The sequence below is a fragment of the Cricetulus griseus genome (assembly GCF_003668045.3).
Source record: "Cricetulus griseus strain 17A/GY chromosome 1 unlocalized genomic scaffold, alternate assembly CriGri-PICRH-1.0 chr1_1, whole genome shotgun sequence".
NCBI lineage: Eukaryota > Metazoa > Chordata > Mammalia > Rodentia > Cricetidae > Cricetulus > Cricetulus griseus.
In genome coordinates this window covers 158,233,049-158,249,877 of record NW_023276807.1, presented here as the reverse complement: position 1 = coordinate 158,249,877, position 16,829 = coordinate 158,233,049, and the positions used below count along the sequence as shown (strand labels likewise).

The following is a 16,829-nucleotide window of genomic DNA, read 5'->3' as shown; positions in this document are numbered from 1 at the left end:
TAACAATAGTGTCTTCAGGAATACTCCACCCAGATTTGGAGCAGTAGGCCTTCTGAGTTCAATGACACTGGCTCTTGAGGGCCCTTCCTCAGAATTCCAGGCATAAAATTAGCTTTAATAACTAACCCTTAAGACCTGTTAAGTCTAGGGAACTACAAACATCACACGTAGCCCTTCCGTGTTTGCTGGTAGTCTTGAAAATAGAAGGTTGTTTTCTACCATACTCCTGAGGTCACTGGTGATGAGTAGATTTAAGCAAGAGGTCCATGCTTAAAGGAAATTAAAGATGTCATCATGAAGATGGGTGGTGGTGGCACATACCTTTAATCCCAGCACTCAGGAGACAGAAGCAGGGAGATCTCTGTGAGTTCTAGGGGAGGGGTGCAGTCCTTAGTGTTGTTCATCAACTTTTCTTGTACACCATGGAGTAAGAGAGCAGGGTACAGACTGATCTCCATAATGTCCAAGTTAAAAAAGCCATAAGGAAACAGGTATCATAACACTAACTGACAATCCCAACCCTTGGGGCTGGAGGAAAGAATATCAAGATTTGATGATTACCATCTACTAACAAGTTTAAGTCCAGCTCAGGCTATATAGTGAGACTACACCAATATGGAACACATAGTGGGACAGTGTCCTAAAAAAATCATAAAAATTAGAGATTTGTGTTGAGGAAATAATATCATTTGTTCTGAACCTGATGCACAGGGTCCTAACTCCAGCTACTTTGGATGTCTGAGTCTGGGGACTGAAGCTCAACCTGCTTAGTCAGTTTAGTGACATGTCATTTGAAAATGAAAAGTAAAGACAGAGGTTGTACATTGCTGGTTAGTTTTTAGAGTCTTAGGCCAAGAGAGAACCTCAGCTGGGTGTGGTGGCTCACACCTTAAATTCCAGCACTCAGAATCCAGGGATAGGCTGATCTCTGTCACACCTTAAATTCCAGCACTCAGAATCCAGGGATAGGCTGATCTCTGTCACACCTTAAATTCCAGCACTCAGAAGGCAGAGGTAGGCTGATCTCTGTGAGTTCAAAACCAGCTTGGTCTACAGACCAGGACAGCCAGGGTTCACAGGAAAACCCTGTCTTGAAAATTTTTCAAAAGCAAAAATGAAGAATAATATAAGAAGGAGAGAAAGAGAGAAAAAAAGAGAGAGGGAAAGCCTCCTGTGGGCAAGTCAAGTCTATGGGAGCATTTCTTAATTATTCAGTGATGTGGAAGAACTCAGACTATTGTTGGTTGGGCAGTTGCCCACTTGGGCAGATGCTCATGGGTTTGAGAAGAAAGTAAGCTGGAAATGAGCAGACTTCTATTCGTCGGTTCTGCCTCAGTTTCGGCTTTGAGCTCATCAGTTGACTGCCCTTCATGATAGACTCTAAGGTGTAATGTAAATAAGACACTTTTCACCCCATGTAGGGTTTGGTCCATTTTTTTTTATCACAGTAACAGAGAAACATAAACAAAACAGCCTTTGGCATTCCCTGGGTCCAATTTTCAATACCACCAGAAATGCATTCATGGAAGAAAGGTTGAGGCTAGGTAGTTGAGTGTGTATTTGCAAATTTGTTTGTAATTTTCTGTGGATCAAAACCACAGTCCTGGGCATTTTGGCAAATCTACCAACAGTGAGCTCTCTTCTGAGCAAGGAGGCTATGTCCTAACCTGGATTAAATGACCAAACCAGGTCAACATAAAATATTTGGGATATGATTCGGAAGGTTGGAATTATTTGTGTTTGGACACTTAGAAATTAAGGTATCAAGCCAGTTGTGGTCAAACATGCCTTTAATCCCAGCACTTGAGAGGCAAGGTCAGGAGGATCGCTGGGTGCTCAAGGTCAGCCTGATCTACATCTTGAGTTCCAGGATAGTCAGAACTATTTAAGATCAGGTCCTCATCCCAGAGGCTTAGGAAGACAGATTGACAATGTGAAGTCACTCTGAACTGTATACTGAAACTGTACTGGGAAAATGATGACCACTCTTTTTTTTTTTTTTTTTTTTTTTTTTTGTAATAGGGTTTTTCTGTGTAGCATTAGCTGTTCTGGAACTCACTTTGTAGACCAGACTGGTCTTGAACTCAGAGATCTGCCCACCTTTGCCTCCCAAGTGCTGGGATTAAAGCTGTGTGCCAACAGAGTTGGTCTATAATGGCTATTCTTGGTTTCCAACACCTGCCTGCATCTGGAATGAACTAAAACCAAAGACCTGGGTATACCTGGGAGAGATTTTCATTAATTAACCCATCTGAAGTGGGAAGAGGAGGAAAGAGATACAATTATATCTCTTTACATTGTCCATAATTTCTGAATGAAAACAATAACCAGGTCATAATTATGCATAGCATGATAAAACTATGTCATATACAAAAGCATTACACCTAAACCAGTATATTTATCCCTTGTAGAGTTGAAAATGCATTTAAATAAAAGAAAACCAAAAGTGAATTATAAATAAAAGACTAATGTGACCAACCCAGTTGCTTTGGCAATGAAGTGAAGCCCATGTGCCATCCAGCGGTAGAATCCAGGGAAAACATATTGCAGACACAACACAGAGCAAAAGGAACAAGTGCTAGAGTGCAGAGGGTGCCACCTTTTGGGGGGGGATGAAATCACCAGTGACAAAATCAAGAAATCAAAATAAACAACTACAACTCCCTGGTCCAAACTTGTCTGTCATGCATTTAATCGGTCATACAGTTGGCCAGCCATACATTCAAGCAAAATCCAAATGAGATCCCTGCAGTAATCATGACCAGAATGCAGAGGCCCCTAGAACTGGCATCCCAATGTAGTGCAGAAGACAGGAAGAGTTTCTTGGGAGAAATTTTCTTCTCACACTAGGAGGAGGGCTACCAAACAGACCATATCTCCCAACCTGGAAGGAGGGCCAAACCCTCTCACCTGAACAGGACCCACCATTGCCTTCAGGATGCTATCCTGAAGACGATCTGTCTAGCTTGTCCTCCTCAGCCAGAATCAGAACAGGATTCAGTGTACAGGCTCACATCTTAGTCTCATTAGGACTTTATTTTCATGTTTGGAAACACAGCTGTCAACCTTGACCTCTGTGGAATCAATGAGACGAAAGAGGGTCCTGGAACCTTTGTCTGGAGGTGCTTCCCCTGCCACTACTTCCTGGCCTCTAGGTTGGTAGCAAGGCTGAGTCGCAGCAAACAAGGGTGATCTCAGTGGGAAGTCCAATGTCGTGATGCACTGGAGATAGTTACTGACAACCAGACTGATTAAACCAATGAAAATTTGAGGTCCTTTTTATTTTTGGCCACACCAAGAGTGGCTTGAGTCTTTGGAGAACCTCTCAGTGCTCTAGTTGAAAAACACAGCATTTGTAAAGGCAAAACCACAAATGTACACTGGAAATATTGAGCATCAAAGTAGCATTAAATGTTCATTCCCAGCAGGGCTAAGTACTTTCATTATCCATAACTTGTCAATTGTTTTGGTTAATGCATTAGGAGGCTGGTGAAGACCATGGAAATAACTTATGTTTTGCCAAGGCAGGTGGGTTGTCGTGGGGAATGGTATAGAGGGCTGAAAACCATTAAAACAAACACAAAATGTAGTCAGAACAGGACAGCACTACCTCAGTTATTTCACCGTGACCAGACCCTGGTCCCTTGTCTTTCATTACACAGTGCTCAATGGAGAGACTTTACTATTTGGAACCAATTAGGCAGGCGTCCATCAATCTCATAGACTGGGATATTTATGAACACATTACTTGCCCCATCAAAAGCAATGATCAGTAACAAAGGGAACAATTTTGACCTCCTTAATGGCCTTCAGTGTATCCATGAGTTCATCACAATACTAGGGAGTTCTCCCACCAAGGGAGGACATTAGTTGTCATAGCCCCTCCACTTTGAAGGGCAGATACAACTCCAGGATTAAATGTCTCATCCTGGCAAGATGTTGTAGCTATTCCTACAAGACAGATTTGTAAAAACTTACAAATTTGTAAATTGCTTTCCAAAGGAATTAAACATCGTGAGCTGGATTCAGCATCTCAGGGCAGGTAGGGATGGCAATGAGTTGAGTGTGGCCTTAGTGAAACTTCTCTAAGACCAGGGTCTTCAGGAGAGGTCTAACATTGACAGAATTGGAAGGGTCTCAGAACTTAAGTGGTTCCCTCTCACGCCTCTCTAACCCTGAAGTTTTAGATGACTGGTGCATGGGAACTTATGTAGATGGCTCTACTGTGATTCTAGGGATTACAATGAGTCACTGACAGGGTTCTCAGGGGAATCTTTAACAAGAAAACAAGATAAAGTTCTTTGAATAGATGGTTCATGTTAGAGGTGGCTGGGAATGAGATTAAGAGTGTACTGTGTTATCCAACCTCTCTCTAATCAGGTGATGATCTCAAGTCAACATTACATAATAGCATCACAATATAAAACATTGTAACTTTTAAAATTACCCCAGTCTTTACAGTTCAAACAATTTCAAAGCCCTGTGTTTTGTATTTTTATTTTATTTGTTTCTTTTTACAGCTTTTAGCCCATCACTGAGAAGGAATGAGATGAAATCGAGAGTCTAGAATAAAAGCACTGAGAGCCTCTGGCTCTGCATCAAGAGGAAGTTTCTTGAATTTTCAAAGCAGGTTTACAGACCATGGAGCTAGGGTGGCATTGTATTCTCCTCTGTTGCCTCTTTCTCCAGAGAGTAGAATATCTTGTTTTTTTTTTTTACATTAACTACAGGATATTTATTAATATATTATAGAGAAAATACAATGGAAGAGAACATCTAGGTGGGCAAAGCAAATGGGTCTCTTATTAACTGCACAGTCCACTCTTTTCTTTGAGAGTAGACTATCTTGTATGTATGTATTATACCCTAATGAATGCGGTATACAGATCTCATTAATAGGTAGGTAAGCACTCTATCAAGTGAGGTACACCCAGATGTTTTTGAGTGAGCTCAGGACATTGGTGATGCTAAAATCTACATAGTGACACAGTATTTGAACAAAAAAACTGAACACAGAAAGAGAGTTAGACACACACACACACACACACACACACACACACACACACACACACACAGAGAGAGAGAGAGAGAGAGAGAGAGAGAGAGAGAGAGAGAGAGAGATCACCTCTGAAACCTGAATGGGTAACTGACCCGTCCAGCAGCCAGGTTATTTGTGGGTGTGGAGGGGGTATCACCTACGAGTCAATGGGGGCGAGAGAGGAGGGAGACCAAGCGTGTAATGAAAGACAAAGTCAGAGTTGCGTCAAGGTCTCGTTTATTGGGGCTTAGAGTGGGCTTAAATAGCCCTGCAACAATAGAATTGGGGGGAATAATAGAAGGAACATCAGGTATTTGCTGGGACTGGAACATTCTTCTTGTCAGCCGGAACGTCTAGTGGTCTTTCTTGGAACAGCGAACAGAAAAGCCCCAGACCCTTTCTCGGAACAGAAGCAGTTAGCAGTTCCGATTGGCCAAACCGTATCTAATTACAGGTTACAGGAGGCTCACAGAGCTGACTTTAAGCCGCAAACTTAAAGGTCATTAAAAGTCTTACAAAGGTGGGCTTTAAGCCACATAGTTTTGGGCCCATGGCCCCTTACAGGTAACTGATTATGCAAAATAGATACTGATTCCTTGTGACTGTTCATCCACAAATGCTTTTTTAAAAGTTTATTTATTTATTCTCTGAGTTTATTTTACATCATCTATCTTGATCTATTCAATCACTCCAAGCATCCCTTCCCATCTGCCTTCTGCCACTGCATCCCCACCCCACACACACACAACCAGATCCGGAAGAAAATGATTCAAGAGAAAAAAGGAAGAAAACGAAATGAGGGAAAAAAACAGAAGGAATTAAAAATCTCACCATGGAATTTGCAATGCAGTAAGTCATGCCTTGTACCCCTTTGTCCATACATCTCTACTTGCACTAGTTCTTTGCAGAGTCCATGGTCAGATTCAAGACCCCTATTCTTCACTACAGGTTCAATACTGGGTCCCCACTAGGACTCTCTGTGGACATCCTGCTGCCATCCTTTGTTGTGGAGATCCTGCAGCTTTAGATCTGAGACTCAGATGCCTTCACTTGCTCTGCAAGATCACAGATGGGGTGGATTTTGGGGCAGGCCAAGTCATAACCCCAGGTTTGGGTCTGGGCAGCTGTAGGGTTGGTCCCCCACATGGGAGATGGGCACAGCTCTCCCATGGTCACAGTCTCAAGGCTGGCACACCTACATATGTGCTAACAGCATTGGCTCTATTGTGCTGCTTCCTGGAGGATTGCAGCTGGTGGGGGTCACATATGGTTTTCCCACTTTTATCTCCACAGGGTCAGCACTTACAACTTCCTCAGGTGTTGATGGGTATGGGGGCAACTCTCCTCTACCCATAGCATCACAAGATACATGGGTAATGGGAACAGCTCTCCCATGGTCACAAATTTGGGGCTGGCTCACCCACACCTCAGCTAACAGGATTGGCTCTCTTGTGCTGCTCTGGCCAGGAGCAGGACCTGCTCTCCAGAACTTTGCAGCAGGTCTTATGGGTGGTGGGGGCTGTCAGGGATAGCTCTTGCATTCTCACAACCCCAGGGCCATCTCTCCTTCCTGATTCCTTTGTTGATGGTAGGGAGGGGAGAGAGGTTACTTCTCCTCTGCCCATGTCATCACAAGGCAGATGGCTAATAGGGACAGCTGTCGCACTCTCACAATTTAGGTGCTGGCTTTGTTCCACAAGTGCTTTTTACATTGACCAACTTGTAGTGATATTTGTTTGTAATCTAATGATAAAAGCTGGCCTGAAGATCAGAATGCAGAGGTAAGTCACTAGGGAACAACACACCTACTTAAGAGCTAAGCCACTAGTTAGCCACACACCTAAGCTATGAGTGAACAACACAACTAGTTAAGAGCTAAGTCACTAGTTATTCACTCGCCAAGACCACTAATTAGCCATAGAGGAAAGGCAGTGGTGGCCACACCTTTCTTCCAAACACTCAGGAGACAGAGGCAGATGGATCTTTGTGAGTTCAAGGCCACCCTGCACAACATGAGAGAATCAGTCTAATGGAGAAACGTGGATCACACCTTTAATCCCAGCAAGTGGGAAGCCACGCCTTTAACCCGGGGCTAGAGCGGAATATAAGGCAGGGGCTCAGGCTCTCAGTCTGTATACAGTCTGCTGTCATACTGAGGACAGGATCCACTCTGCCTTGGTAGAGGTGAGAAATCTGTAATGGCTGGCTGATTTGCTTTTCTGATCTACACCTTGAACCCCAATATCTGTCTCTGTGTTATTATTATTAGTGATACACGAACTCCTGATGTACTTTCACTCAATCCATGGTGCAGGATCCCAAACCCCAGAGCCCAGAGCAAACTAGGCTAATGCTCAGTCACTGAGCTCAACCCACACAGCTTAATACTCCATATCTTCTCTTCACTGTGTGGTGCTGAGGGTGATGTCAGAGTCACACAGGCTCACACAAGTGCCAGGCTACTAACAGCATCTCATTTTAATTAGCTAGTTCATTTTTACTATTTCTTTGTGAAATCGGGTTTTCAATTTAAGACTAATTTTTAAGATTCTCTCTGTCTCCTCTCTCTGTCTGTCTGTCTGTCTGTCTGTCTGTCTGTCTCTCTCTCTCTCTCTCTCTGCCTCTTTCTCTCTCTAGTGTGTGTGTGTGTGTGTGTGTGTGTGTGTGTGTGAATTGTGTGCCTTTGTACATGTGAAAGTAGGGCCCCACACAGGCCAGATGTAGTACTGTCACCTTAAATCTCCTTTTGAGAGACAAACAAAACAAAACAAAAAACAAACAAACAAAAAAAGCTGTATGTGCTCTTAAACTATGAAACCATCTCTCTCAATCTATGGGTTGTTGTTTTCTAAAGTCAATGTTGTCTTAACTCTGCACTCTAGGCTATAGTATATGTATATATTTGGTCCACCCTGGCTGATAATTTTATTCACCTATCGTATACTGTGATATGCTAACATTATTGGCATCCATACGTTCATTTTTTACTTCTGTCCAGAAAGCATTTGTTGAGGAGTCCTTAAATTTAGATGCTTTATGGAATTCAGATGACAGTAATAACATTTAAGAAAGACCCCTGTCCTATGTGCTCAACAAACATTCTAATGTAGAATAAACCTGTGTAATTATGAATTATTTCATTGATAATTTACTAGACAGAAAATGGAGGATAGAATGACTAGGCATAGGGAGATTTTTTTTTCAGTAAATCAACACAGAAAACACAGAGACCACAACTGAACACAATAAAATACTATTTTTTTGAAGTAATCATTTCATAGGAGTAAAGAGTTCAACAGTTCACAGAAATTTGAGCCAACAGACATGTGGCATACATGCTAGACATGGTGGATTATAGTGGTATGTCAGTGAGGCAAGAAAAAACTTCAAGGGTTCAAGGCCAGGGTGGAGCACATGAGGCTATCAAATAAAAAGGAAATAAAGTTTTAAATGTAGAAAAAAAGAAATGTCCTAAATCCTGTTCATTTTGCCCTCTTTTGTGTTTCCTTCAGCTATCTCTGATGGGTCCACAGTGCCCAGTGAACTGAGTACACTAGATGTATCCTCTGTGGTTCCTTGAAACATCCTTCACAGGAATTGCCAGTTCTGATCACTGTAGGTTAACATTATTTTGGGGGGTGAGGAGTTTCGAGACAGGGTTTCTCTGTGGCTTTGATGCTACCTTGGAAGTAGCTCTTATAGACTAGGCTGGTCTGGAACTCAAAGATACCTGCATGCATCTGCCTCCCATGTGTTGACACTAAAGGCGAATGCCACCAACATCCCGCAAGGTTAACATTTTTTTGTGAAACCGGGCGTTGGTGGTGCACGCATTTAATCTCAGCACTCGGGAGGCAGAGTCAGGCAGATCTCTGTGAGTTCAAGGCCAGCCAGGTCTCCAGAGGGAGTGTCAGGATAGGCTCCTAAGCTACACAGAAAAACCCTGTCTCGAAAAAAAAATTGTGCAGATATTTGAACAGCCACAGAAAGTAAATGAGACAGATGTACAGGCAAACCCAAGAATGACAGAAGTGTCACAAAAACACCAGTGGTTTTCATTTGTGAGTCACTGGAACCTCCTGACCCTGAACCTGGCAGTGAGGTTAACAACAGAGAAACAACCCAGGTGGAGAGCATCCAGGTTCACAGGTGCACACAAATTCCCTGGTAATCCCCCCCCCCTTGTGAAACCACTTAGAAAAGCAAAATTGTCCTTCTGAATCCAGGAGACTCTACCTGCTCCCATGGTCCCATTGTTTTCCCTGTCACCCTCAGCCTCACTGCACATCATTTAGTTTCCAGCAATCTGAGCAGTGTCTAAAGCCACAAACTCTGCAATTCCAGATGGGAAACGTGTCCCAAGACTTCATGTCTTCAAACCCAGAAGTCATGTTTGTATTTACAGCCAACAAGAATAAAGTCTGTGCCCCGGAACATAGATACAGTACTCACTAGATTTATGGCAGACATCATAGTAAAGAAGATCCTCTTGGGCTGCCTAAGGCCCTGAGTGTATGCATGAGAGTAGAACAAGGTTGATGATATCTCTGTCTGCAGAAAAACCAAGGCATTGATACACCCTCCAGAGGGGCAGGATACTGCTGCACATCCATCATGATCAAGTTAGCCCTGTGGTACAAAAAGCTCTTCAGGAAGGACATGGAAAGTCATTGTCGTCTTCTTCATCTCCTCCTCCTCCTTCTTTTTCTCCTCCTCCTCCTCCTCCTTCTCCTCCTCCTCCTCCTTCTCCTCCTCCTCCTCCTTCTTCTCCTTCTTCTTCTTCTTCTCCTTCTCTATCTCTCTCTCTGTCTCTCAGTCTCTCTGTCTCTGTCTCTCAGGGACCTAATGAAACCAGGTCTCCATGAACACTTTACCCAGCTTCCTCCACTGAACTGCATCTCAGGTTTGTTTTTGGATTTTTTTTATTTTCTTTAAACCTGGTACATAGATTAGAAACCAGACCTCCACTACTGATTTCTGTGCTCAATCTGCAATCCTTTTTAATACTATTTTTGTTTGTTGGTTTTTGAGGCAGGGTTTCCCTATATATGGCCATGGCTGTCCTGGAAATAGCTTTTTAGACCAGGATGGCCTAGAACTCAGAGATCCACCTGCCTCTGCCTCCCCAGTACTGGCATTAAGGTGTGTGCTACCACATCCAGCAGTACTGTTTTTTCTAAATCACAGAAGACTGAGTTCCTTGGGCTAACTTTAGCTTCAGACCCTCCTTCTTATTCCTCCTCCATAGAAGTTAATTGCCGTCCTGTGCTAATGCTTGGTTGGGGGTTTCACAGTTGAACAGCCAACAGGGCATGGTGGTTCATATATGTCATCCCACCCAACAGAATGCTGAGACAGAGGACTGTTTATAGTGTAGGGATAGTGTGGTCTGCAAAATGAGTTTAAGGCATTATGAGCTACCCAGTAACATCTAAACAAAGAAACAAAGAGTACAATGCTTACCTCTGGGATTTTTTGTAAAAAAAAAAAAAAAAAAAGTTTGTTAGTTTTGTTTTTCCAGTTTCTTTAATTTTCAAAAGAAGTTCTTAGGGTATGTAGGCAGGATGACATTGATTATCTATTTCTCTATTTCTACCTCCATATGGAGGGATTCCAAGTGGCACTACTGTGCCCCATTTAATGGAATTCACAGATCGAACTGCGGGTCTCAAGTATGGTAGAAAAGCAGTGTCAAGTGATGTAAAACCCAGAAGGTAGGGACCCAGGAATTGCTATGTGAGGGCTATGTAGTGAGTGGCATGCTCTGTGAAAAAATAAAACAATCCATCTGAAACCTAAAACTGGAAAGATGACACTTAAGCAATACTATGTTTATGTGAAATACACACCTGATCACTTGTGACTCCATATCTACAAGTCCTTTATGTGTGCAAGCCACTCATAATCTTTAGTTTATCCATGGTGTTGGAGAGCAAACCCAGGAGCCCAATGCAAGCTGTGCCAAGTGTTCAACACTGAGCTGAAACTCATCCTCAAGCTCTAGGCACTCTTGTTACCATGTAAAGCTGAAGGTGGAGCCCCGGGCCTCACAGGCACCAAGCAAGCACCCGGCTCCTGAGTGTATCTGTTTTAACTAGGGGGTTAGTTTTTTGTTTACTCATAAATGTTGCTTTTTTGCGGGGAAGGGGTGGTTCGAGACAGTTTTCTGTGGCTTGGAGTCTGTCCTGAAAGTAGCTCTACTTGATCAGGCTGTTCCCCAACTCACAGGGATCTCCCTGTCTCTACCTCCTGAGTGATGAGATTACAGGCATGTGCCACCAACACCTAGTTTAAACTTGTCTTTTTAATCAACTGTCATTTAGGGACACACACATGCAACAAATGTTGTGTGGATTGATGCATTTGAAAGCAGGTGTCCACACAGAACCCATCACCTGGAGCTGGACTTACAGGCAGGTGTGAGCCACCTGATATGGCCACAGTAAACTGAACTTGAACCCTCTGAAACAATGCCTCCCCTGTGCTTTTAACTTTTGAGCCATCCCTCTGGCTCTGGTGTCCCTTTCTGTGTCCCAAGCTAGCATGGATTATAGTGTACACTAGAGGATAAGTTTCGACATGTAGCTGTTCCCATTTTTATTTCTGTCCAGAGTCCTTACAAAGAGTTAGTATATAAGATCCAGACAACAATAATGACATTTAAACAAAGGACCATCACTCTATATGTGTTTAGGAAAGATACCAATGAAGAAAACTGGCACAGAATTATTTTATTGCTGCTTCATTATACAGAAAATTGAGAATGCAATGGGTAGGCATAGGAACATTTTAAAATTACACTTAATAAAGAGACCACAACTGAAGACTTCAAATAGAGTTCCTTGGTTCTTAGATCCCTGAAGCCAGCTGAGAGACTTTCCATACCCTGAACATACAAAGGAGGCCAATAACTTAGGAAAGCCCAGGGGCAGAGCATCCAAATCAGGAAGTCATGTTCCCTATTTACTGCCAGCAAGGACAAAGTCTGGGCCCCAGGTCATAGACACAACGCACACCACATTGACTGCAGGTTTCGGTTCCAAAGATAATCCTCTTGGGCTGCCTCTGGGCCCTGAGTGCATCCATGAGCTCAGGACAAAGGTAGAGGAATATTTCTGTGTCAATGACACCAAAGTCATCATAGCACTCCACAGGGGCAGGGTATTGCTCCCCATTCATCTTGCTCCAGTTGGCTGTGTGCATTAAAAGGTCCTTCAAAATGGACACAGAGAATTTATTGTCATACAGGTTGACCTTGTTGAGCTGGGTGCACCGGCTGAGGGCAGGTATGAGGTCAGTGAGCTGAGAGTCCTCCATTCCACAACCTTGCAAATCCAGGGACTGCAGAGTATGTGCCACAGTCTCTAGCAGATGTTTGAGAGGCATAGAATCTGTAGCCAATAATCCCACACCTCTCATGGCCAGATGTTTGAGCTCACAGAGGCGTTGGCAACGGGAGATACAATTCAAGTCATAGTGTGTCAGAAAGTAGCCACTGATTGAGAAACTCTCCAAGGGGCTTCTCAGGCAACTAGGGATAAACAAAATGGTTAGTTCAAACAAAAGGTTTTGGAGAGGACTGTGTCCCCTGGGCTTCTAAAGAGGCCGATGGGCCACATAGCTCAAGGACATTTTGACCACATGAAAAAAGTAGACTACCGGGTGCTTCCTACTGCAGCAGTCTACTACATTAAACCACACCCCCAACTTTCACTGTAATTGCACCCAGTGCCAGGCAGGTACCACTCATCCACTAATCCTTAGGTAAAGAGCAAGGTTTGCTCTAGTAGCTGACCCAGCTCTCTATCTTGCTTACCTGAGGAGCTTATTCACCTGGTGTCTCAGAAAGTAGATGGCTTTCATGGAGAGATGCTGAAGAAAGTGCAGTTTGGAGACCTGAGAAAGGAACTTCCTGATACAGTTCATGTTGCCAGTCCCAGTGGAGTTCTGGTAGATGTGGGCCAGGGAGAGTTTTCGAAGATTTCTCATGTGGCCAAGGTAGGTGGCAAACCATGCCAGTGAGTACCTGTCCCACCCTGTGTTCAGTTCCAGTTCCTCAATGTGCCATGGCTGGAAAACACTCAAGATCTCCTTGATTTTGCCTAGAGGCATATCCCAGATCTTCATCTTTGCACAGCAGAGCTGTAAGGAGCCTTTTCTCTCCTGGGCCCACTGCAAGAAATATGCTTCCTCTTCATCCAGTCCGCGTCTGAGACAGAGTTCAGCTATGACCTTCAGATGCCGTCTCACTGCATATCTTGGAAGGACCTTCACTACTTGCTCCTCATCCCCACTCTCTGATGAGCAGTCCCCATCCTCTGTTCCAGTCCATATGGTCCAGAACTCATGGTGTACTTTCCTGAAATCCAGTACTTTCATTTTGTTCCTCCTGTGGGTGAAACGGTGTCAAGGGTCAGCAGACTTGACAGGACCCCACAGTGAGACAGCTTCACTACATATCTGTAATTGAATTTCTTCCACCCTGCCAATGACTAAGTCTCCCCAATATCTAATATGGGAACTCTGTGAGCTATGGAAGCTTCCCCTGGGCTGCATCTATCTGTAGACATGACTGTATTCCTTCCACTAAGTTACTCTCTGTTTCTACCTAGTCCCTTTATTAGTGGTTGTGGGAATGCCAGGGCAGTCTAACTGCACTGTGGCTCCATCTCCCTAATCTCTAATCCCCACTCCATTGGCTTACTACAAGGAATCAATAGCTTTCAAGGCCCTGCATCCCTGCATGAGGATCCCATCAGAAGCCTCTGAGCCACTTCCCATGCCCTTCTCCGGGACCCCTAAGTCTCTTCCTTGTGTACCCATGTGCTCCAGTCTCCACTACTTGGTTTTTTCTTGCCTGGGGTGAAAGTTTCTTGCCAGCTGCATGTCTACTCCTTCAAGTACAGCCTGGAAGGTTTCTAAGTTGGGGGTCTTCATCAATGTCCCCACAGGGAGGCAGGGGAAAGGCCAGGCTGCCACCATTGCCTTCACCATCCTATTGTGTCTGCCTTTGAAGGCGTCCTGGAACACTGCTGTGAAGAGCTCCATGGGCAGTTGTTCCACAGCAGAAATGGCCAATTCCTCATTTCTCAGCAGAGCCTGCCTTGCCTGTTTCAGGAGTGTGGGTGGGGTCTGAAGGCTCATCATGAAGGGTCTGAAGTCAGAAAGATCCTGGGGAAGCATTTAGAGAACAACATTTATTATCAGGACAAAGTTTAGAAATCTTCCTCACCCAGCACAGGAACCGCTCAAGTCAGAGATTATTTGCTCTGGCAATGGGAGAGACACCAACTTAAACCATAGTCCTCACTGGTGATTTGAAGCCAGACTCCCTTACTGGCAGCAAGGGAGCCTCTCTGTCCATATGGACTCATGAATTCTAGGTCAAAACAATTCATGAGCCACCCTTTCTCCAAAAAGAAAACAAAACAAAAAGTGCTGGGCGTTGGTGGCTGACGCCCTTAATCCCAGCACTTTGGAGACAGAGGCATTTGGATTTCTGTGACTTCAAGGCCAGCTGGGTCTAAAGAGCTAGTGTTAGGATAGCTACACAGAGTCCAAAGCTACAGAGAAACCCTGTCTCGAAAACAAAAACAAACAAAAACAAACAAACAAACAAACAAACAAAAAGCCTTGTGTTCAATGTTTACTTTACTCATACCAAGGAGGATGACGGCAGTGGGTACTTGAAGTTTTCAGGCCATGCTTTGTCATAGAACCATACCATATCAAACAAACAAACAGACAGACAGACAGACAAACAGACAAAGAAGCAATTCTGTTTGAAAAAGATGAAAACCAAAGCCTGAGTTATGATCTACTTCACAATTGCTATTCCACCTACTGTGAGTCTAAAGGCAGAGGAACAGCCAAGAAACAAAGATGTGAGATAGGCGTTGGTGGTGCACACCTTTAATCACAGCCCTCTGGAGGGATAGGCAGAAGGATCTCTTGAGTTCTAGGCCAGCCTGGTCTCCAGAGCAAATGCCAGGATAGGCTCCAATGCTGCACAGTGAAACCCTGTCTTGAAAAATCAAAAAAAAAAAAAAAAAGAAAGAAAGAAAGAAAGAAAGGAAACAAAGATGTGTGCTCTGGAGGTCTGCTTGAGCCCAAGATCCACAGAGAACACTAATTTGAATGTAGCACAGTACGAAGGAACATTCTAGGGATCTCAGCTTCGTGAAACTGGAGGGTCTTGATTTCCATCCTACACAGAACTACAAGGGACAGTTTTAGGTCAGTTTGAACAAACAAAAAACCCTTCTCTCAAAAGGATCGATAATCACAGTGAGCTCAACAAGCTATCATAGAAATTCATTTGAGATGAAGGTAAAACTTCATTTAGAATTATAGCCAGTGTCATCAGTGTGTTCATCTGGAGAGAGAAATCAAAATTTTCTGTCCAATCTTGGCTCTAAAGGACGCTACATCATACTGCAAGACCCAAGGGAGGACAATTACTCACCAGTTCTGAGCACTTAAGACGAATCCCTTATCAAAGCTGAATCTTGCACTTCCTCTAATTCCAGTTCTAGGAGTGTCTTAAGTGGCTCTCCTGAAGCATTTATACACCTCTCTGCTCACCCTCCTTACTGCAGCCCCGCCTTCCAACCCCAAGCTGCTATTTGATTGGATGGTTCAGTGTCCACCATTTTAATTCAATAGATAACTTTCAATCATTTCCTTAGTTGAATCAAACTAATTTTGAAAACACCCCTCCCCCCTCCCTCCAAGTTGGATAAACATAAAGATAATACTTGCTAATTAACTACACAACACTGAATTTCCTGATGTGTCATTTTATTGGCTTATTTATTACTTAGGTTTCAATTTGATAGAGGGACTGGATTTTACTCTGAAGCTAAGATTGTTTTGGAACTGTCCCAATATTCTTCTTTCTAGGATTACTCTTATGAATCACTATACCTTGATGAATTTGATCATGTGACCAGAGTCATTCTGAGTTTGAGTCAGATTAGAATTGAAACTGTTACTGACAATAGATGTATAAAGAAGCCGGGCATTGGTGGCACACGCCTTTAATCCCAGCACTCGGGAGGCAGAGGCAGGCAGATCTCTGTGAGTTCAAGACCTGCCTGGTCAACAAGAGCTAGTTCCAGGACAGCCTCCAAAGCCACAGAGAAACCCTGTCTAGAAAAACCAAAAATAAATAAATAACTAAATAAGTAAATAAATAATAAAGTGGTGGTCAGGATGCTGGGGATACACCCAGTTCCTAGAAACCTAACCAGCATACCCTGGGTCCTCTGCCCAGCACTGACTGCAGCACACCTGCTAGGACCATGTTTGTAACCCCAGAATTCAAGAGTTGGAGGCATTAGGATCAGTTCAAAGTTATCTTCAGCCATATTGTAAACTGAACAATGAACCAATGAACAGAACAGAGAGAGGTGTTCCAATTACCCCTGTGTCTTGTAATGGTATGGGTAGAAGAGGACAGCCTCCAAAGCCACAGAAAAATCCTGTCTCAGAAAAAAAAAGAAAAAGAAAAAGGGCCATGAAAATATCTTATGTGTTGCCAAGGAAGGTGGGTTGTTGTGGGGAATGGTATAGAGGGCTGAAAACCATTAAAACAAACACAAAATGGAGTCAGAACAGGGCAGCACTGTCTTAGTCATTTCACTCTGACCAGCCCCCTACCCCCACCCCCACCCCACCCCCTGGTGCCTTGTCTTTTATTTCAGGGTGTCCAAAGAAGTCTTTACTATTTGGAACCAACTAGGCAGGTGTCCACCAATCACATAGATTGTGGTAATTATTGACACTTTAT

General features: G+C 43.6%; 1 protein-coding gene across 1 annotated transcript; it reads right to left on the bottom strand.

The window, feature by feature from the left end:
* Window positions 1–12,001: 12,001 nt before the first annotated feature.
* On the bottom strand, window positions 12,002–14,182 carry LOC100773839 (oogenesin-2-like). The gene is made up of 2 exons (XM_027387684.2): window positions 13,896–14,182; window positions 12,002–12,569 (listed from the first exon to the last, which is right to left on the bottom strand). Exons 1-2 carry the CDS (start codon window positions 14,180–14,182, stop codon window positions 12,002–12,004), a joined length of 855 nt encoding a protein of 284 aa, XP_027243485.2.
* Window positions 14,183–16,829: the final 2,647 nt, after the last annotated feature.